The 21,172-nt window shown below is 51.5% G+C and overlaps 1 protein-coding gene and 6 long non-coding RNA genes across 13 annotated transcripts in view; 6 read left to right on the forward strand and 1 right to left on the reverse strand.

Moving 5' to 3' along the window:
• LOC116937393 (vacuolar protein sorting-associated protein 16 homolog) overlaps positions 1-21,172 on the reverse strand; it is a 92,308-nt gene that overhangs the window by 54,540 nt on the left and 16,596 nt on the right. For 4 of the 7 annotated variants that reach the window (XM_076064329.1, XM_076064330.1, XM_076064325.1 and 1 more), the window contains exons 3-7: positions 20,947-21,078; positions 17,161-17,312; positions 12,719-12,754; positions 10,759-10,867; positions 276-407 (exon numbers count right to left, since the gene is read on the reverse strand). In XM_076064329.1, the coding sequence (XP_075920444.1) occupies positions 276-407; positions 10,759-10,867; positions 12,719-12,754; positions 17,161-17,312; positions 20,947-21,078 (561 nt within the window). Of the gene's footprint in view, positions 1-275; positions 408-2,639; positions 3,842-10,758; positions 10,868-12,718; positions 12,755-17,160; positions 17,313-18,684; positions 18,721-20,502; positions 20,554-20,946; positions 21,079-21,172 lie in introns of those variants that run through there. The other 3 variants (XM_076064327.1, XM_076064328.1, XM_076064331.1) reach the window with 3 other exon arrangements.
• Positions 1,082-1,926, forward strand: LOC142923286 (uncharacterized). The gene is made up of 3 exons (XR_012940667.1): positions 1,082-1,104; positions 1,421-1,443; positions 1,872-1,926. It is a non-coding gene; the product is annotated as an uncharacterized LOC142923286 (long non-coding RNA).
• LOC142923281 (uncharacterized) lies at positions 3,806-5,142 on the forward strand. The gene is made up of 3 exons (XR_012940662.1): positions 3,806-3,868; positions 4,930-5,018; positions 5,073-5,142. It is a non-coding gene; the product is annotated as an uncharacterized LOC142923281 (long non-coding RNA).
• LOC142923284 (uncharacterized) lies at positions 5,579-6,176 on the forward strand. The gene is made up of 3 exons (XR_012940665.1): positions 5,579-5,618; positions 5,819-5,859; positions 6,126-6,176. It is a non-coding gene; the product is annotated as an uncharacterized LOC142923284 (long non-coding RNA).
• On the forward strand, positions 6,356-6,929 carry LOC142923282 (uncharacterized). Its single transcript, XR_012940663.1, has 3 exons — positions 6,356-6,528; positions 6,795-6,860; positions 6,893-6,929. It is a non-coding gene; the product is annotated as an uncharacterized LOC142923282 (long non-coding RNA).
• LOC142923283 (uncharacterized) lies at positions 7,700-9,014 on the forward strand. The gene is made up of 3 exons (XR_012940664.1): positions 7,700-7,743; positions 7,965-7,991; positions 8,944-9,014. It is a non-coding gene; the product is annotated as an uncharacterized LOC142923283 (long non-coding RNA).
• LOC142923285 (uncharacterized) lies at positions 9,466-9,934 on the forward strand. The gene is made up of 3 exons (XR_012940666.1): positions 9,466-9,602; positions 9,669-9,707; positions 9,904-9,934. It is a non-coding gene; the product is annotated as an uncharacterized LOC142923285 (long non-coding RNA).

The following is a 21,172-nucleotide window of genomic DNA, read 5'->3' on the forward strand; positions in this document are numbered from 1 at the left end:
CGGAGGTACCCACGAGTACAACGGAGGTACCCACCTTGACGGCGAGGTCGCTGTGTCCCAGGTGAGTGGCACGGTGGTACCCACGAGTACCACCACCGTGGTGGAGGTACCCACGGGTACCACGGAGGTACCCACGAGTACCTCGGAGGTACTCACCTTGACGGCGAGGTCCCTGCGCCCCAGGTGAGTGGCACGGTGGTACCCGTGAGTACCACCGTGGTGGAGGTACTCACGAGTACCACGGAGGTACCCGTGAGTACCACGGAGGTACTCACCTTGACGGCGAGGTCCCTGCGCCCCAGGTGAGTGGCACGGGCTGCGATCTCGGTGTAGGACAGGCCGGGGGCGTCTCCGAGACGGCGATTCATCAGCAGGGCTAGAGCCTCGTCAGGTACGTCGCTCTCCACCTGCGTGAGTACCGCGAGGTAGGTGTGAGTATCACAGGTAGGTGTGAGTATCACAGGTAGGTGTGAGTACCACAGGCACGTGTATCACAGGTAGGTGTGAGTATCACAGGTAGGTGTGAGTATCACAGGTACGTGTGAGTATCACACACAGGTACGTGTGAGTATCACACACAGGTACGTATATCACACACAGGTAGGTGTGTGTATCATCAGGTAGGTGTGAGTATCACAGGTAGGTGTGAGTACCACAGGTAGGTGTGAGTACCACAGGTAGGTGTGAGTACCACACAGGTAGGTGTGAGTACCACACAGGTAGGTGTGAGTACCACAGGTAGGTGTGAGTATCACAGGTAGGTGTGAGTACCACACAGAAAGGTGTGAGTACCACAGGTAGGTGTGAGTATCACAGGTAGGTGTGAGTACCACAGGCACGTGTATCACAGGTAGGTGTGAGTATCACAGGTAGGTGTGAGTATCACAGGTACGTGTGAGTACCACAGGTACGTGTGAGTATCACACACAGGTAGGTGTGAGTATCACCCACAGGTAGGTATGAGTATCACCCACAGGTAGGTATGAGTACCACACACAGGTAGGTGTGAGTACCACACACAGGTAGGTATGAGTATCACCCACAGGTAGGTATGAGTACCACCAGGTAGGTGTATCACCCACAGGTAGGTATGAGTACCACCACGTAGGTGTGAGTATCACCCACAGGTAGGTGTGAGTACCACACACAGGTAGGTATGAGTACCACACACAGGTAGGTATGAGTATCACCCACAGGTAGGTATGAGTACCACCAGGTAGGTGTGAGTATCACCCACAGGTAGGTATGAGTACCACCCACAGGTAGGTGTGAGTACCACTAACAGGTAGGTGTGAGTACCACTAACTTGTAGGTGTGAGTACCACCAGGTAGGTGTGAATATCACCCACAGGTAGGTGTGAGTATCACCCACAGGTAGGTATGAGTATCACCCACAGGTAGGTATGAGTACCACACACAGGTAGGTGTGAGTACCACCCACAGGTAGGTATGAGTACCACCCACAGGTAGGTGTGAGTACCACTAACAGGTAGGTCTGAGTACCACTAACAGGTAGGTGTGAGTACCACCAGGTAGGTGTGAGTATCACCCACAGGTAGGTGTGAGTATCACCCACAGGTAGGTGTGAGTATCACCCACAGGTAGGTATGAGTACCACACACAGGTAGGTGTGAGTACCACACACAGGTAGGTATGAGTATCACCCACAGGTAGGTATGAGTACCACCAGGTAGGTGTGAGTATCACCCACAGGTAGGTGTGAGTACCACACACAGGTAGGTATGAGTACCACACACAGGTAGGTATGAGAATCACCCACAGGTAGGTATGAGTACCACCAGGTAGGTGTGAGTATCACCCACAGGTAGGTATGAGTACCACCCACAGGTAGGTGTGAGTACCACTAACAGGTAGGTGTGAGTACCACCAGGTAGGTGTGTGTATCACCAGGTATGTGAGTATCACCAGGTATGTGAGTATCACCTTGTAGCAGGCCCAGTGTGCTAGTACCACCCACAGGTAGGTGTGAGTACCACTGACAGGTATGTGAGTACCACCAGGTAGGTGTGTGTACCACCAGGTTTGTGAGTACCACGAGGTATGTAAGTATCACCAGGTATGTATCACCTTGTAGCAGGCCCAGTGTGCTAGTACCACCAGGTATGTGAGTACCACCAGGTATGTGAGTATCACCAGGTATGTGAGTACCACCACCAGGTATGTGAGTATCACCTTGTAGCAGGCCCAGTGTGCTAGTACCACCAGGTATGTGAGTACCACCAGGTAGATGTGAGTATCACCAGGTATGTGAGTACCACTAGGTATGTGAGTATCACCTTGTAGCAGGCCCAGTGTGCTAGTACCACCCACAGGTAGGTGGGAGTACCACCAGGTATGTGAGTACCACCAGGTAGGTGTGAGTACCACCAGGTAGGTGTGAGTACCACCAGGTAGGTGTGTGCATCACCAGGTATATGAGTATCACCTTGTAGCAGGCCCAGTGTGCTAGTACCACACACAGATAGGTGTGAGTACCACCAGGTATGTGAGTATCACCTTGTAGCAGGCCCAGTGTGCTAGTAGCACCAGGTATGTGAGTATCACCAGGTAGGTGTGAGTACCACCAGGTATGTGAGTACCACCAGGTATGTGAGTACCACCAGGTATGTGAGTACCACCTTGTAGCAGGCCCAGTGTGCTAGTACCACCAGGTATGTGAGTATCACCAGGTATGTGAGTATCACCAGGTATGTGAGTACCACTAACAGGTATGTGAGTATCACCTTGTAGCAGGCCCAGTGTGCTAGTACCACCAGGTATGTGAGTATCACCAGGTATGTGAGTATCACCAGGCATGTGAGTACCACCAGGTAGGTGTGAGTACCCACAGGTATGTGAGTATCACCTTGTAGCAGGCCCAGTGTGCTAGTGCCACCACCAGGTAGGTGTGAGTACCACTAGGTATGTGAGTACCACCAGGTATGTGAGTATCACCAGGTATGTGAGTATCACCAGGTAGATGTATCACCAGGTAGGTGTGAGTACCACCACCAGGTATGTGAGTACCACCAGGTAGGTGTGTGTATCACCAGGTATGTGAGTATCACCAGGTATGTGAGTATCACCTTGTAGCAGGCCCAGTGTGCTAGTACCACCCACAGGTAGGTGTGAGTACCACCAACAGGTATGTGAGTACCACCAGATAGGTGTGTGTACCACCAGGTTTGTGAGTACCACGAGGTATGTGAGTATCACCAGGCATGTGAGTATCACCTTGTAGCAGGCCCAGTGTGCTAGTACCACCAGGTATGTGAGTACCACCAGGTATGTGAGTATCACCAGGTATGTGAGTACCACCACCAGGTATGTGAGTATCACCTTGTAGCAGGCCCAGTGTGCTAGTACCACCAGGTATGTGAGTACCACCAGGTAGATGTGAGTATCACCAGGTATGTGAGTACCACTAGGTATGTGAGTATCACCTTGTAGCAGGCCCAGTGTGCTAGTACCACCACCAGGTAGGTGTGAGTACCACTAGGTATGTGAGTATCACCAGGTATGTGAGTATCACCAGGTATGTGAGTATCACCAGGTAGATGTGAGTATCACCAGGTAGGTGTGAGTACCACTAACAGGTAGGTGTGAGTACCACCAGGTAGGTGTGTGTATCAACAGGTATGTGAGTATCACCAGGTATGTGAGTATCACCTTGTAGCAGGCCCAGTGTGCTAGTACCACCCACAGGTAGGTGTGAGTACCACCAACAGGTATGTGAGTATCACCAGGTAGGTGTGTGTACCACCAGGTTTGTGAGTACCACGAGGTATGTGAGTATCACCAGGTATGTGAGTATCACCTTGTAGCAGGCCCAGTGTGCTAGTACCACCAGGTATGTGAGTACCACCAGGTATGTGAGTATCACCAGGTATGTGAGTACCACCACCAGGTATGTGAGTATCACCTTGCAGCAGGCCCAGTGTGCTAGTACCACCAGGTATGTGAGTACCACCAGGTAGATGTGAGTATCACCAGGTATGTGAGTACCACTAGGTAGGTGAGTATCACCTTGTAGCAGGCCCAGTGTGCTAGTACCACCCACAGGTAGGTGGGAGTACCAGCAGGTATGTGAGTACCAGCAGGTAGGTGTGAGTACCACCAGGTAGGTGTGAGTACCACCAGGTAGGTGTGTGTATCACCAGGTATATGAGTATCACCTTGTAGCAGGCCCAGTGTGCTAGTACCACACACAGATAGGTGTGAGTACCACGAGGTATGTGAGTATCACCTTGTAGCAGGCCCAGTGTGCTAGTAGCACCAGGTATGTGAGTATCACCAGGTAGGTGTGAGTACCACCAGGTATGTGAGTACCACCAGGTATGTGAGTACCACCTTGTAGCAGGCCCAGTGTGCTAGTACCACCAGGTATGTGAGTATCACCAGGTATGTGAGTATCACCAGGTATGTGAGTACCACTAACAGGTATGTGAGTATCACCTTGTAGCAGGCCCAGTGTACTAGTACCACCAGGTATGTGAGTATCACCAGGTATGTGAATATCACCAGGTATGTGAGTACCACCAGGTAGGTGTGAGTACCCACAGGTATGTGAGTATCACCTTGTAGCAGGCCCAGTGTGCTAGTACCACCAGGTAGGTGTGAGTATCACCTTGTAGCAGGCCCAGTGTGCTAGTACCACCAGGTAGGTGTGAGTATCACCTTGTAGCAGGCCCAGTGTGCTAGTACCACCAGGTATGTGAGTACCACCACCAGGTATGTGAGTACCACCAACAGGTATGTGAGTATCACCAGGTATGTGAGTATCACCAGGTAGGTGTGAGTATCACCTTGTAGCAGGCCCAGTGTGCTAGTACCACCAGGTATGTGAGTACCACCACCAGGTATGTGTGAGTATCACCAGGTAGGTGTGAGTATCACCTTGTAGCAGGCCCAGTGTGCTAGTACCACCAGGTATGTGAGTACCACCACCAGGTATGTGTGAGTATCACCAGGTATGTGAGTATCACCTTGTAGCAGGCCCAGTGTGCTAGTACCACCAGGTATGTGAGTACCACCAGGTATGTGAGTATCACCAGGTATGTGAGTACCACCAGGTATGTGAGTATCACCAGGTATGTGAGTATCACCTTGTAGCAGGCCCAGTGTGCTAGTACCACCAGGTAGGTGTGAGTACCACGAGGTATGTGAGTATCACCAGGTATGTGAGTATCACCTTGTAGCAGGCCCAGTGTGCTAGTACCACCAGGTATGTGAGTATCACCAGGTATGTGAGTATCACCAGGTATGTGAGTATCACCAGGTAGGTGTGTGTATCACCTTGTAGCAGGCCCAGTGTGCTAGTACCACCAGGTATGTGAGTACCACCACCAGGTATGTGAGTACCACCAACAGGTATGTGTGAGTATCACCAGGTATGTGTGTATCACCTTGTAGCAGGCCCAGTGTGCTAGTATCACCAGGTAGGTGTGAGTATCACCAGGTAGATGTGAGTACCACCAGGTATGTGAGTACCACCAGGTATGTGAGTATCACCAGGTAGATGTGAGTACCACCAGGTATGTGAGTACCACCAGGTATGTGTGAGTATCACCAGGTAGGTGTATCACCTTGTAGCAGGCCCAGTGTGCTAGTACCACCAGGTATGTGAGTACCACCAGGTATGTGAGTATCACCAGGTAGATGTGAGTACCACCACCAGGTATGTGAGTACCACCACCAGGTATGTGAGTATCACCAGGTATGTGAGTACCACCAGGTATGTATCACCTTGTAGCAGGCCCAGTGTGCTAGTATCACCAGGTAGGTGTGAGTACCCACAGGTAGGTGTGAGTACCACCAGGTATGTGAGTACCACCACCAGGTATGTGTGAGTATCACCAGGTATGTGAGTACCACCTTGTAGCAGGCCCAGTGTGCTAGTACCACCAGGTAGGTGTGAGTATCACCAGGTATGTGAGTATCACCACCAGGTATGTGAGTATCACCAGGTATGTGAGTATCACCACCAGGTATGTGAGTATCACCAGGTATGTGAGTACCACCACCAGGTATGTGAGTATCACCAGGTATGTGAGTACCACCACCAGGTATGTGAGTACCACCACCAGGTATGTGAGTACCACCACCAGGTATGTGAGTATCACCAGGTATGTGTGTATCACCTTGTAGCAGGCCCAGTGTGCTAGTACCACCAGGTAGATGTGAGTACCACTAACAGGTATGTGAGTATCACCACCAGGTATGTGAGTATCACCTTGTAGCAGGCCCAGTGTGCTAGTACCACCAGGTAGATGTGAGTACCACTAACAAGTATGTGAGTATCACCAGGTATGTGAGTATCACCAGGTATGTGAGTATCACCAGGTAGGTGTGTGTATCACCAGGTATGTGAGTATCACCAGGTAGGTGTGAGTACCACCAGGTATGTGAGTATCACCACCAGGTATGTGAGTATCACCAGGTAGGTGTGAGTACCACCAGGTATGTGAGTACCACCACCAGGTATGTGTGTATCACCTTGTAGCAGGCCCAGTGTGCTAGTACCACCAGGTATGTGAGTATCACCAGGTATGTGTGTATCACCAGGTATGTGTGTATCACCAGGTATGTGTGTATCACCTTGTAGCAGGCCCAGTGTGCTAGTACCACCAGGTATGTATCACCAGGTATGTGAGTATCACCACCAGGTAGGTGTGAGTACCACCAGGTATGTGAGTACCACCACCAGGTATGTGTGTATCACCAGGTAGGTGTGTGTATCACCTTGTAGCAGGCCCAGTGTGCTAGTACCACCAGGTAGATGTGAGTACCACCAGGTATGTGAGTATCACCAGGTATGTGAGTATCACCTTGTAGCAGGCCCAGTGTGCTAGTACCACCAGGTATGTATCACCAGGTATGTGAGTATCACCAGGTAGATGTGAGTACCACTAACAGGTATGTGAGTATCACCAGGTATGTGAGTACCACCTTGTAGCAGGCCCAGTGTGCTAGTACCACCAGGTATGTGAGTACCACCAGGTAGGTGTGAGTACCACCACCAGGTATGTATCACCAGGTATGTGTGAGTACCACCAGGTATGTGAGTACCACCAGGTAGGTGTGTGTATCACCTTGTAGCAGGCCCAGTGTGCTAGTACCACCAGGTATGTATCACCAGGTATGTGTGAGTATCACCAGGTATGTGAGTACCACTAACAGGTATGTGTGTATCACCTTGTAGCAGGCCCAGTGTGCTAGTACCACCAGGTATGTGTGTATCACCACCAGGTATGTGTGATTATCACCACCAGGTATGTGAGTATCACCAGGTATGTGAGTATCACCTTGTAGCAGGCCCAGTGTGCTAGTACCACCAGGTATGTATCACCAGGTATGTGAGTACCACCAGGTATGTGAGTATCACCACCAGGTATGTGAGTATCACCAGGTAGGTGTGAGTACCACCAGGTATGTGAGTACCACCACCAGGTATGTGTGTATCACCTTGTAGCAGGCCCAGTGTGCTAGTACCACCAGGTATGTGAGTATCACCAGGTATGTGTGTATCACCAGGTATGTGTGTATCACCAGGTATGTGTGTATCACCTTGTAGCAGGCCCAGTGTGCTAGTACCACCAGGTATGTATCACCAGGTATGTGAGTATCACCACCAGGTAGGTGTGAGTACCACCAGGTATGTGAGTACCACCACCAGGTATGTGTGTATCACCAGGTAGGTGTGTGTATCACCTTGTAGCAGGCCCAGTGTGCTAGTACCACCAGGTAGATGTGAGTACCACCAGGTATGTGAGTATCACCAGGTATGTGAGTATCACCTTGTAGCAGGCCCAGTGTGCTAGTACCACCAGGTATGTATCACCAGGTATGTATCACCAGGTAGATGTGAGTACCACTAACAGGTATGTGAGTATCACCAGGTATGTGAGTACCACCTTGTAGCAGGCCCAGTGTGCTAGTACCACCAGGTATGTGAGTACCACCAGGTAGGTGTGAGTACCACCACCAGGTATGTATCACCAGGTATGTGTGAGTACCACCAGGTATGTGAGTACCACCAGGTAGGTGTGTGTATCACCTTGTAGCAGGCCCAGTGTGCTAGTACCACCAGGTATGTATCACCAGGTATGTGTGAGTATCACCAGGTATGTGAGTACCACTAACAGGTATGCGTGTATCACCTTGTAGCAGGCCCAGTGTGCTAGTACCACCAGGTATGTGAGTACCACCACCAGGTATGTGAGTACCACTAACAGGTATGTGAGTACCACCACCAGGTAGGTGTATCACCTTGTAGCAGGCCCAGTGTGCTAGTACCACCAGGTATGTGTGTATCACCACCAGGTATGTGTGAGTATCACCACCAGGTATGTGAGTATCACCAGGTATGTGAGTATCACCTTGTAGCAGGCCCAGTGTGCTAGTACCACCAGGTATGTGAGTACCACCACCAGGTATGTGTGAGTACCACCACCAGGTAGGTGTGTGTATCACCTTGTAGCAGGCCCAGTGTGCTAGTACCACCAGGTAGGTGTGAGTATCACCAGGTAGGTGTGAGTACCACCACCAGGCATGTGTGAGTATCACCAGGTATGTGTGAGTATCACCAGGTATGTGTGTGTATCACCTTGTAGCAGGCCCAGTGTGCTAGTACCACCAGGTAGGTGTGAGTATCACCAGGTAGGTGTGAGTACCACCACCAGGCATGTGTGAGTATCACCAGGTATGTGTGAGTACCACTAACAGGTATGTGTGTGTATCACCTTGTAGCAGGCCCAGTGTGCTAGTACCACCAGGTATGTGTGTATCACCAGGTATGTGTGAGTATCACCAGGTATGTGTGTGTATCACCTTGTAGCAGGCCCAGTGTGCTAGTACCACCAGGTATGTGAGTATCACCACCAGGTATGTATCACCAGGTATGTGAGTATCACCACCAGGTATGTGAGTACCACCACCAGGTAGGTGAGTATCACCTTGTAGCAGGCCCAGTGTGCTAGTACCACCAGGTATGTGTGAGTATCACCAGGTATGTGTATCACCTTGTAGCAGGCCCAGTGTGCTAGTACCACCAGGTATGTGAGTACCACCAACAGGTAGGTGTGAGTACCACCACCAGGTATGTGTATCACCAGGTAGGTGTGAGTATCACCTTGTAGCAGGCCCAGTGTGCTAGTACCACCAGGTATGTGAGTATCACCAGGTATGTATCACCTTGTAGCAGGCCCAGTGTGCTAGTACCACCAGGTATGTGTATCACCTTGTAGCAGGCCCAGTGTGCTAGTACCACCAGGTATGTGAGTACCACCAGGTAGGTGTGTGTATCACCTTGTAGCAGGCCCAGTGTGCTAGTACCACCAGGTATGTGAGTACCACCAGGTAGGTGTGAGTACCACCAGGTGTGTGTGAGTATCACCTTGTAGCAGGCCCAGTGTGCTAGTACCACCAGGTATGTGTGAGTATCACCAGGTAGGTGTGAGTATCACCTTGTAGCAGGCCCAGTGTGCTAGCACCACCAGGTAGGTGTGAGTATCACCAGGTATGTGAGTACCACCACCAGGTAGGTGTGTGTATCACCTTGTAGCAGGCCCAGTGTGCTAGTATCACCAGGTATGTATCACCAGGTAGGTGTGAGTATCACCAGGTAGGTGTATCACCTTGTAGCAGGCCCAGTGTGCTAGTACCACCAGGTATGTGAGTACCACTAACAGGTATGTGAGTACCACCAGGTAGGTGTGAGTATCACCTTGTAGCAGGCCCAGTGTGCTAGTACCACCAGGTATGTGAGTATCACCAGGTATGTGTATCACCTTGTAGCAGGCCCAGTGTGCTAGTACCACCAGGTAGGTGTGAGTATCACCAGGTATGTGAGTATCACCAGGTATGTATCACCTTGTAGCAGGCCCAGTGTGCTAGTACCACCAGGTATGTATCACCAGGTATGTGTGAGTACCACTAACAGGTATGTGTGAGTATCACCTTGTAGCAGGCCCAGTGTGCTAGTACCACCAGGTATGTGTGTATCACCAGGTATGTGAGTATCACCAGGTAGGTATGTGAGTACCACCAGGTATGTGAGTACCACCACCAGGTATGTGTGTGTATCACCTTGTAGCAGGCCCAGTGTGCTAGTACCACCAGGTATGTATCACCAGGTATGTGAGTACCACTAACAGGTATGTGTGTATCACCTTGTAGCAGGCCCAGTGTGCTAGTACCACCAGGTATGTGTGAGTACCACTAACAGGTATGTGTGTATCACCTTGTAGCAGGCCCAGTGTGCTAGTACCACCAGGTAGGTGTGAGTACCACCACCAGGTAGGTGTATCACCTTGTAGCAGGCCCAGTGTGCTAGTACCACCAGGTAGGTGTGAGTACCACCACCAGGTAGGTGTATCACCTTGTAGCAGGCCCAGTGTGCTAGTACCACCAGGTAGGTGTGAGTATCACCAGGTAGGTGTATCACCTTGTAGCAGGCCCAGTGTGCTAGTACCACCAGGTATGTGTGAGTACCACCACCAGGTAGGTGTGTGTATCACCTTGTAGCAGGCCCAGTGTGCTAGTACCACCAGGTATGTGAGTACCACCAGGTAGGTGTATCACCTTGTAGCAGGCCCAGTGTGCTAGTACCACCAGGTATGTGAGTATCACCAGGTATGTACCACTAACAGGTATGTGAGTATCACCTTGTAGCAGGCCCAGTGTGCTAGTACCACCAGGTATGTATCACCAGGTATGTGAGTATCACCAGGTATGTATCACCAGGTATGTATGTATCACCTTGTAGCAGGCCCAGTGTGCTAGCACACGGCTGCGACCCTGTGGGTCTGGTAGGCGAAGAAGTTCACAAATCTTCACAGCCAGCGCAAACATTCGGCGAGCCACCAGCCTGGGAGCAACATCAACAACATCAACAACAACATAAACAACAACAACATCAACAACATCATCAACAACATCATCAACAACAACATAAACAACAACATCATCATAAACAACAACATCAACAACAACAACATCATAAACAACAACATCATAAACAACAACATCAACATCATCATCATAAACAACATCATCATCATAAACATCAACAACAACATCAACAACACCAACAACATCATCAACATCATCATCAACAACATCAACAACAACATCAACAACACCAACAACATCATCAACATCAACAACATCATCAACAACATCAACAACATCATCAACATCATCAACATCATCAACAACAACATCAATAACATCAACAACATCATCATCATAAACAACAACATAAACAACAACATCAACAACGTCAACAACAACATCAACAACATCAACATCATCAACAACATCATCAACATCAACACCAACATAAACAACATCAACAACATCAACAACACCAACAACACCACCACCAACAACACCACTACCTGGTGATGTTGATGTTGGTGAGGGTGATAGTGATGTTGATGGTGGTGATGGTAGTTATGGTGATGTTGATGGTGGTGATGGTGATGTTGATGGTGGTGATGGTGGTGATGGTGGTGAGGGTGATAGTGATGTTGATGATGGTAGTGATGGTGATGTTGATGGTGGTGATTTTGATGGTGGTGATGGTGGTGATGGTGGTGAGGGTGATGGTGATGTTGATGGTGGTGATGGTGGTGATGGTGGTGAGGGTGATAGTGATGTTGATGGTGATGATGGTAGTGATGGTGATGTTGATGGTGGTGATTTTGATGGTGGTGATGGTGGTGAGGGTGATAGTGATGTTGATGGTGGTGATGTTGATGATGGTAGTGATGGTGATGTTGATGGTGGTGATGGTGGTGGTGATGGTGAGGGTGATAGTGATGTTGATGGTGGTGACGGTGGTGATGGTGGTGAGGGTGATAGTGATGTTGATGGTGGTGATGTTGATGATGGTAGTGATGGTGATGTTGATGGTGGTGATGGTGGTGGTGATGGTGAGGGTGATAGTGATGTTGATGGTGGTGACGGTGGTGATGGTGATGTTGATGGTAGTGATGGTGATGTTGATAGTGATGTTGATGGTGTTGGTGGTGAGGGTGGATAGTGATGTTGATGGTATTGATGGTGGTAGTGATGATGTTGATGGTGGTGATGGTGATAGTGATGTTGATGGTGGTGAGGGTGATAGTGATGTTGGTGGTGATGGTAGTTATGGTGATGTTGATGGTGGTGGTGATGGTGGTGATAGTGATGTTGATGGTGGTGATGGTGGTGAGGGTGATAGTGATGTTGATGGTGGTGATGGTGATGATGGTGATGTTGATGATGGTAGTGATGGTGATGTTGATGGTGATGAGGGTGATGTTGATGACGGTGGTGATGGTGATGTTGATGGTAGTGATGGTGATGTTGATAGTGATGTTGATGGTGTTGGTGGTGAGGGTGGTGAGGGTGGTGAGGGTGGTGAGGGTGGATAGTGATGTTGATGGTGGTGATGGTAGTGATGTTGATGGTGGTGAGGGTGATAGTGATGTTGATGGTGGTGATGGTGGTGGTGATGGTGGTGAGGGTGATAGTGATGTTGATGGTGGTGATGGTGATGTTGATGATGTTGATGGTGGTGATGGTAGTGATGGTGATGTTGATGGTGGTGATGGTGGCGAGGGTGATAGTCTTGTTGATGGTGGTGATGGTGGTGATGGTGATGTTGATGGTAGTGATGGTGATAGTGATGTTGATGGTGGTGATAATGATGTTGATGGTGGTAATGGGTTACCTGTCTATCAGGACGGGTATAGTGAGGTGCTCCAATCTGAATGTGACGTTAAGGACTTCAACAAACATCACCACCATTATCACCACCACCACCACAATCACCACCACCACCATCATCATCACCACCACCACTATCACCACCATCACCACCAAAATCACCACCATCATCCACCAACTCACCCACCCATTCACTCAGACAGGATGCTGTGTGTATGCTGTGTGTAAGACAGGGTGCTGTGTGTAAGACAGGGTGCTGTGTGTATGCTGTGTGTATGCTGTGTGTAAGACAGGGTGCTGTGTGTAAGACAGGGTGCTGTGTGTATGCTGTGTGTAAGACAGGGTGCTGTGTGTAAGTCAGGGTGCTGTGTGTAAGACAGGGTGCTGTGTGTATGCTGTGTGTAAGACAGGGTGCTGTGTGTAAGACAGGGTGCTGTGTGTATGCTGTGTGTAAGACAGGGTGCTGTGTGTATGCTGTGTGTAAGACAGGGTGCTGTGTGTATGACAGGGTGCTGTGTGTATGACAGGATGCTGTGTGTAAGACAGGATGCTGTGTGTATGCTGTGTGTATGCTGTGTGTATGCTGCGTGTATGCTGTGTGTGTGCTGTGTGTATGCTGCGTGTATGACAGGATGCTGTGTGTATGCTGTGTGTATGCTGTGTATTACAGGATGCTGTGTATGCTGTGTGTATGCTGTGTATGCTGCGTGTATGCTGTGTGTATGCTGTGTGTATGCTGCGTGTATGACAGGATGCTGTGTGTATGACAGGATGCTGTGTGTATACTGTGTGTATGCTGTGTGTATGCTGCGTGTATGCTGCGTGTATGACAGGGTGCTGTGTGTATGCTGTGTGTATGCTGCGTGTATGCTGTGTGTATGCTGCGTGTATGCTGTGTGTATGCTGCGTGTATGCTGTGTGTATGCTGCGTGTATGCTGCGTGTATGACAGGGTGCTGCGTGTATGCTGTGTGTATACTGCGTGTATGCTGTGTGTATGCTGCGTGTATGACAGGGTGCTGCGTGTATGCTGTGTGTATACTGTGTGTATACTGCGTGTATGCTGCGTGTATGCTGCGTGTATGACAGGGTGCTGTGTGCATGCTGTGTGTATGCTGTGTGTATGCTGCGTGTATGCTGCGTGTATGCTGCGTGTAAGACAGGGTGCTGTGTGTATGCTGTGTGTATGCTGTGTGTATGACTGGGTGCTGTGTGTATGCTGCATGTATGCTGCGTTAATGACAGGGTGCTGTGTGTATGCTGTGTGTATGCTGTGTGTATGCTGCGTGTATGCTGCGTGTATGCTGCGTGTATGACAGGGTGCTGCGTGTATGCTGTGTGTATGCTGTGTGTATGCTGCGTGTATGCTGCGTGTATGCTGTGTGTATACTGTGTGTATGCTGTGTGTATGCTGCGTGTATGCTGTGTGTATACTGTGTGTATGCTGCGTGTATGCTGCGTGTATGCTGTGTGTATACTGTGTGTATGCTGCGTGTATGCTGCGTGTATGCTGTGTGTATGCTGCGTGTATACTGTGTGTATGCTGTGTGTATGCTGCGTGTATGCTGCGTGTATACTGTGTGTATGCTGTGTGTATGCTGCGTGTATACTGTGTGTATGCTGCGTGTATGCTGCGTGTATGCTGTGTGTATGCTGCGTGTATGCTGCGTGTATGACAGGGTGCTGCGTGTATGCTGTGTGTATGCTGTGTGTATGCTGCGTGTATGCTGCGTGTATGCTGTGTGTATGCTGCGTGTATGCTGTGTGTATACTGTGTGTATGCTGTGTGTATGAGAGGGTGCTGTGTGTATGCTGCGTGTATGCTGTGTGTATGCTGCGTGTATGCTGCGTGTATGACAGGGTGCTGTGTGTATGCTGTGTGTATACTGTGTGTATGCTGCGTGTATGCTGCGTGTATGAGAGGGTGCTGTGTGTATGCTGTGTGTATGCTGCGTGTATGAGAGGGTGCTGTGTGTATGCTGTGTGTATGCTGCGTGTATGACAGGGTGCTGCGTGTATGCTGCGTGTATGCTGCGTGTATGAGAGGGTGCTGTGTGTATACTGTGTGTATACTGTGTGTATGCTGTGTGTATACTGTGTGTATGCTGTGTGTATACTGTGTGTATGCTGTGTGTATGCTGCGTGTATGCTGCGTGTATGCTGTGTGTATGCTGCGTGTATGCTGCGTGTATGACAGGGTGCTGCGTGTATGCTGTGTGTATGCTGCGTGTATGCTGTGTGTATGCTGTGTGTATGCTGCGTGTATGCTGCGTGTATGACAGGGTGCTGCGTGTATGCTGTGTGTATGCTGTGTGTATGCTGCGTGTATGCTGTGTGTATGCTGCGTGTATGCTGCGTGTATGACAGGGTGCTGCGTGTATGACAGGGTGCTGCGTGTATGACAGGGTGCTGCGTGTATGACAGGGTGCTGCGTGTATGCTGTGTGTATGCTGCGTGTATGACAGGGTGCTGTGTGTATGCTGCGTGTATGACAGGGTGCTGCGTGTATGCTGCGTGTATGACAGGGTGCTGAGTGTATGCTGCGTGTATGAGAGGGTGCTGCGTGTATGACAGTGTGCTGCGTGTATGAGAGGGTGCTGTGTGTATGCTGCGTGTATGACAGGGTGCTGTGTGTATGCTGTGTGTATGCTGTGTGTATGCTGTGTGTATGCTGCGTGTATACTGTGTGTATGCTGTGTGTATGCTGCCTGTATGAGAGGGAGCTGTGTGTATACTGTGTGTATGCTGTGTGTATGCTGCCTGTATGAGAGGGTGCTGTGTGTATGCTGTGTGTATGCTGTGTGTATGCTGTGTGTATGCTGCGTGTATACTGTGTGTATACTGTGTGTATGCTGTGTGTATGACAGGGTGCTGTGTGTATACTGTGTGTATGCTGTGTGTATGCTGCCTGTATGAGAGGGTGCTGTGTGTATGCTGTGTGTATGCTGTGTGTATGCTGCGTGTATACTGTGTGTATACTGTGTGTATGCTGTGTGTATGACAGGGTGCTGTGTGTATGCTGTGTGTATGCTGAGTGTATGCTGCGTGTATGAGAGGGTGCTGAGTGTATGCTGTGTGTATGCTGCGTGTATGACAGGGTGCTGTGTGTATGCTGCGTGTATGCTGCGTGTATGAGAGGGTGCTGTGTGTATGCTGTGTGTATGCTGCGTGTATGCTGCGTGTATGCTGCGTGTATGACAGGGTGCTGCGTGTATGCTGTGTGTATGCTGTGTGTATGCTGCGTGTATGCTGCGTGTATGCTGTGTGTATACTGTGTGTATGCTGTGTGTATGCTGCGTGTATGCTGTGTGTATACTGTGTGTATGCTGCGTGTATGCTGCGTGTATGCTGTGTGTATACTGTGTGTATGCTGCGTGTATACTGTGTGTATGCTGTGTGTATGCTGCGTGTATACTGTGTGTATGCTGTGTGTATGCTGCGTGTATGCTGCGTGTATACTGTGTGTATGCTGTGTGTATGCTGTGTGTATGCTGCGTGTATACTGTGTGTATGCTGCGTGTATGCTGCGTGTATGCTGTGTGTATGCTGCGTGTATGCTGCGTGTATGCTGCGTGTATGACAGGGTGCTGCGTGTATGCTGTGTGTATGCTGTGTGTATGCTGCGTGTATGCTGCGTGTATGCTGTGTGTATGCTGCGTGTATGCTGTGTGTATACTGTGTGTATGCTGTGTGTATGAGAGGGTGCTGTGTGTATGCTGCGTGTATGCTGTGTGTATGCTGCGTGTATGCTGCGTGTATGACAGGGTGCTGTGTGTATGCTGTGTGTATACTGTGTGTATGCTGTGTGTATGCTGCGTGTATGCTGCGTGTATGAGAGGGTGCTGTGTGTATGCTGTGTGTATGCTGCGTGTATGAGAGGGTGCTGTGTGTATGCTGCGTGTATGCTGCGTGTATGCTGTGTGTATGCTGTGTGTATGCTGCGTGTATGAGAGGGTGCTGTGTGTATGCTGCGTGTATGCTGTGTGTATGCTGTGTGTATGCTGTGTGTATGCTGCGTGTATGACAGGGTGCTGCGTGTATGAGAGGGTGCTGCGTGTATGAGAGGGTGCTGCGTGTATGACAGGGTGCTGTGTGTATGCTGTGTGTATACTGCGTGTATGCTGTGTGTATACTGCGTGTATGCTGCGTGTATGAGAGGGTGCTGCGTGTATGCTGCGTGTATGAGAGGGTGCTGCGTGTATGCTGCGTGTATGAGAGGGTGCTGCGTGTATGCTGCGTGTATGAGAGGGTGCTGCGTGTATGACAGGGTGCTGCGTGTATGACAGGGTGCTGCGTGTATGACAGGATGCTGTGTGTATGCTGTGTGTATGCTGTGTGTATGCTGCGTGTATGCTGCGTGTATGACAGGGTGCTGTGTGTATGCTGCATGTATGCTGTGTGTATACTGTGTGTATGCTGCGTGTATGCTGCGTGTATGAGAGGGTGCTGCGTGTAAGTCAGCGGCATGGCCACGGCTGGGTCCCGCACGGCGTTGAGCAGTCTCAGGTGGCGGCAGGCCTCTACGAAGGCCGGCCGCTGGCCCCTGGGCGAGCGGCCGGCACACCCAGCCGACACGAAGCACTTGCCAAACGCAGCCGCCTGGGGGGTGGGACAAGGGTGGAGAGGGGGGTGGGACAAGGTAGGGGGGTGGGACAAGGTAGGGGGGTGGGACAAGGTGGGGGGGGTGGGACAAGGTGGGGGGTGGGACAAGTGGGGGTGGGACAAGGGGGGGGGTGGGACAAGGGGGGGTGGGACAAGGGGGGGTGGGACAGGGAGAGGAGCGACGTCACCACGTGGACAAAGTCAGTTCGCAATTTCTAACCAGCACGGCACGGCCCCTCCCACAACACCGTGGCCCCTCCCACACCACCGTGGCCCCTCCCACACCACCGTTGCCCCTCCCACACCACCGTGGCCCCTCCCACACCACCGTGGCACCTCCCACAACACCGTGGCCCCTCCCACACCACCGTGGCCCCTCCCACACCACCGTTGCCCCTCCCACACCACCGTGGCCCCTCCCACACCGCCGTGGGCCCTCCCACACTACCGTGGAACCTCCCACACCACCGTGGCCCCTCCCACACTGCCGTGGGCCCTCCCACACCACCGTGGCCCCTCCCACACCACCGTGGCACCTCCCACACCCTGTGGCCCCTCCCACACCACCGCGGCACCTCCCACACCGCCGTGGGCCCTCCCACACCACCGTGGCCCCTCCCACACCGCCGTGGCCCCTCCCACACCACCGCGGAACCTCCCACACCGCCGTGGCCCCTCCCACACCGCCGTGGCCCCTCCCACACCGCTGTGGCCACTCCCACACCGCCGTGGCCCCTCCCACACCACCGTGGGCCCTCCCACACCACCGTGGCCCCTCCCACACCGCCGTGGCCACTCCCACACGCCGTGGCACCTCCCTCCCCCCATGGCCCCTCCCCCCTCATGGCCCCTCCCCCCCATGGCCCCTCCCCCCCCCCCCCCATGGCCCCTCCCCCAATGGCCCCTCCCCCTGTTACCCTGAGTCTGCCTGTGACTCACTGTGTGTGAGTGTGTGAGTCTGCCTGTGACTCACCCTGTGTGTGAGTCTGTGACTCACTGTGTGAGTCTGCCTGAGACTCACCCTGTGTGTGAGTCTGTGACTCACTGTGTGAGTCTGCCTGAGACTCACCCTGTGTGTGAGTCTGTGACTCACTGTGTGAGTCTGCCTGAGACTCACCCTGTGTGTGAGTCTGTGACTCACTGTGTGAGTCTGCCTGAGACTCACCCTGTGTGTGAGTCTGTGACTCACTGTGTGAGTCTGCCTGAGACTCACCCTGTGTGTGAGTCTGACTGTGACTCACACTGCCTGTGACTCACCCTGCGTGTGACTCACCCTGTGTGTGAGTCTGTGACTCACTGTGTGTGTGAGTCTGCCTGAGACTCACACTGTGTGTTAGTCTGCCTGTGACTCACACTGTGTGTGACTCACCCTCAGCAGCATCTTCTGCGTGTGAGTCTGCCTGTGAGTCACACACAGTGTGTGAGTCTGACTGTGACTCACTGTGCCTGTGACTCACACTGTGAGTCTGACTGTGACTCACCCTGCCTGTGACTCACACAGTGTGTGACTGTGACTCAAACTGTGTTAGTCTGACTGTGACTCACTCTGTGTGTGTCTGACTGTGACTCACTGTGTGTGTGTGTCTGACTGTGACTCACTGTGTGTGTGTGTCTGACTGTGACTCACTGTGTGTGTGTCTGACTGTGACTCACTCTGTGTGTGTGAGTCTGACTGTGACTCACTGTGTGTGTGAGTCTGACTGTGACTCACTGTGTGTGTGTGTCTGACTGTGACTCACTGTGTGTGTGTCTGACTGTGACTCACTCTGTGTGTGTGAGTCTGACTGTGACTCACTGTGTGTGTGAGTCTGACTGTGACTCACTGTGTGTGTGTCTGACTGTGACTCACTGTGTGTGTGTCTGACTGTGACTCACTCTGTGTGTGTGAGTCTGACTGTGACTCACTGTGTGTGTGTCTGACTGTGACTCACTCTGTGTGTTAGTCTGACTGTGACTCACTCTGTGTATGTCTGACTGTGACTCACTGTGTGTGAGTCTGACTGTGACTCACTGTGTGTGAGTCTGACTGTGACTCAATGTGTGTGTGAGTCTGACTGTGACTTACTCTGTGTGTGAGAGAGTCTGACTGTGACTCAATGTGTGTGTGAGTCTGACTGTGACTCACTCTGTGTCTGTGAGTCTGACTGTGACTCACTCTGTGTGTGAGTCTGACTGTGACTCACTGTGTGTGTGAGTCTGACTGTGACTGTGTGTGTGAATCTGACTGTGACTCACTGTGTGTGTGAGTCTGCCCGTGACTCACTCTGTGTGTGTGAGTCTGACTGTGACTCACTCTGTGTGTGAGTCTGACTGTGACTCACTGTGTGTGTGAGTCTGACTGTGACTGTGTGTGTGAATCTGACTGTGACTCACCCTGCGTGTGACTCACCCTGTGTGTGAGTCTGTGACTCACTGTGTGTGTTCGTCTGCCTGTGACTCACACTGTGTGTTAGTCTGCCTGTGACTCACACTGTGTGTGAGTCTGTGACTCACTGTGTGTGAGTCTGTGACTCACCCTGCGTGTGACTCACCCTGTGTGTGAGTCTGTGACTCACCCTGCGTGTGACTCACTGTGTGTGTTAGTCTGCCTGTGACTCACACAGTGTGTGAGTCTGTGACTCACCCTGTGTGTGAGTCTGCCTGTGACTCACCCTGTGTGTGACTCACCCTGTGTGTGAGTCTGTGACTCACCCTGTGTGTGAGTCTGTGACTCACCCTGCCTGTGACTCACCCTGCGTGTGACTCACCCTGTGTGTGAGTCTGTGACTCACACAGTGTGTGAGTCTGCCTGTGACTCACACTGTGTGTGACTCACCCTGTGTGTGAGTCTGACTGTGACTCACACTGTGTGTGACTCACCCTGTGTGTGAGTCTGACTGTGACTCACCCTGTGTGTGACTCACCCTGTGTGTGAGTCTGACTGTGACTCACCCTGTGTGTGACTCACACTGTGTGTGAGTCTGCCTGTGACTCACCCTGTGTGTGACTCACCCTGTGTGTGAGTCTGCCTGTGACTCACCCTGTGTGTGAGTCTGCCTGTGACTCACCCTGTGTGTGAGTCTGCGTGTGACTCACACTGTGTGAGTCACACAGTGTGAGTCACACTGTGTGTGAGTCTGCGTGTGACTCACACTGTGTGAGTCACACAGGCAGACTCACACTGTGTGTGAGTCTGCCTGTGACTCACCCTCAGCAGCATCTTCTGCGTCCGAGCCTGCCCGTGACTCACACACAGTGTGTGAGTCTGCCTGTGACTCACTGTGTGTGTGAGTCTGCCTGTGACTCACACTGTGTGTGAGTCTGCCTGTGACTCACCCTGTGTGTGAGTCTGTGACTCACACTGTGTGTGAGTCTGCCTGTGACTCACCCTGTGTGTGAGTCTGCCTGTGACTCACCCTGTGTGTGAGTCTGCCTGTGTGTGAGTCTGTGACTCACTGTGTGTGTGAGTCTGCCTGTGACTCACACTGTGTGTGAGTCACAGGCACACTGTGTGTGAGTCTGCCTGTGACTCACCCTGTGTGTGACTCACCCTGTGTGTGAGTCTGTGACTCACTGTGTGTGTGAGTCTGCCTGTGACTCACACTGTGTGTGAGTCACAGGCACACTGTGTGTGAGTCTGCCTGTGACTCACCCTCAGCAGCATCTTCTGCGTCCGAGCCTGCCCGTGGTTGCAGGCGGCGGCGATGCACTCATCCACGGCCACCTCCAGTGAGCCTTGCTCCCTGATGGCTCGCAGATACTCGTCAGCCTTCTGTGAGTCGCTCTGTGTGTGTGTGTGACACACGGGGTAACGTAGGGGTAACGTTGGGGTAACGTTGGGGTAACCTCTCACTCACACACAGCATGAGACAGCCTTC

Source organism: Petromyzon marinus, unplaced genomic scaffold, assembly GCF_048934315.1.
Source record: "Petromyzon marinus isolate PM22_M1 ecotype Great Lakes invasive population unplaced genomic scaffold, UKy_Petmar_22M1.pri1.0 PM_Scaffold_382, whole genome shotgun sequence".
NCBI classification, from domain to species: Eukaryota; Metazoa; Chordata; class Hyperoartia; order Petromyzontiformes; family Petromyzontidae; genus Petromyzon; species Petromyzon marinus.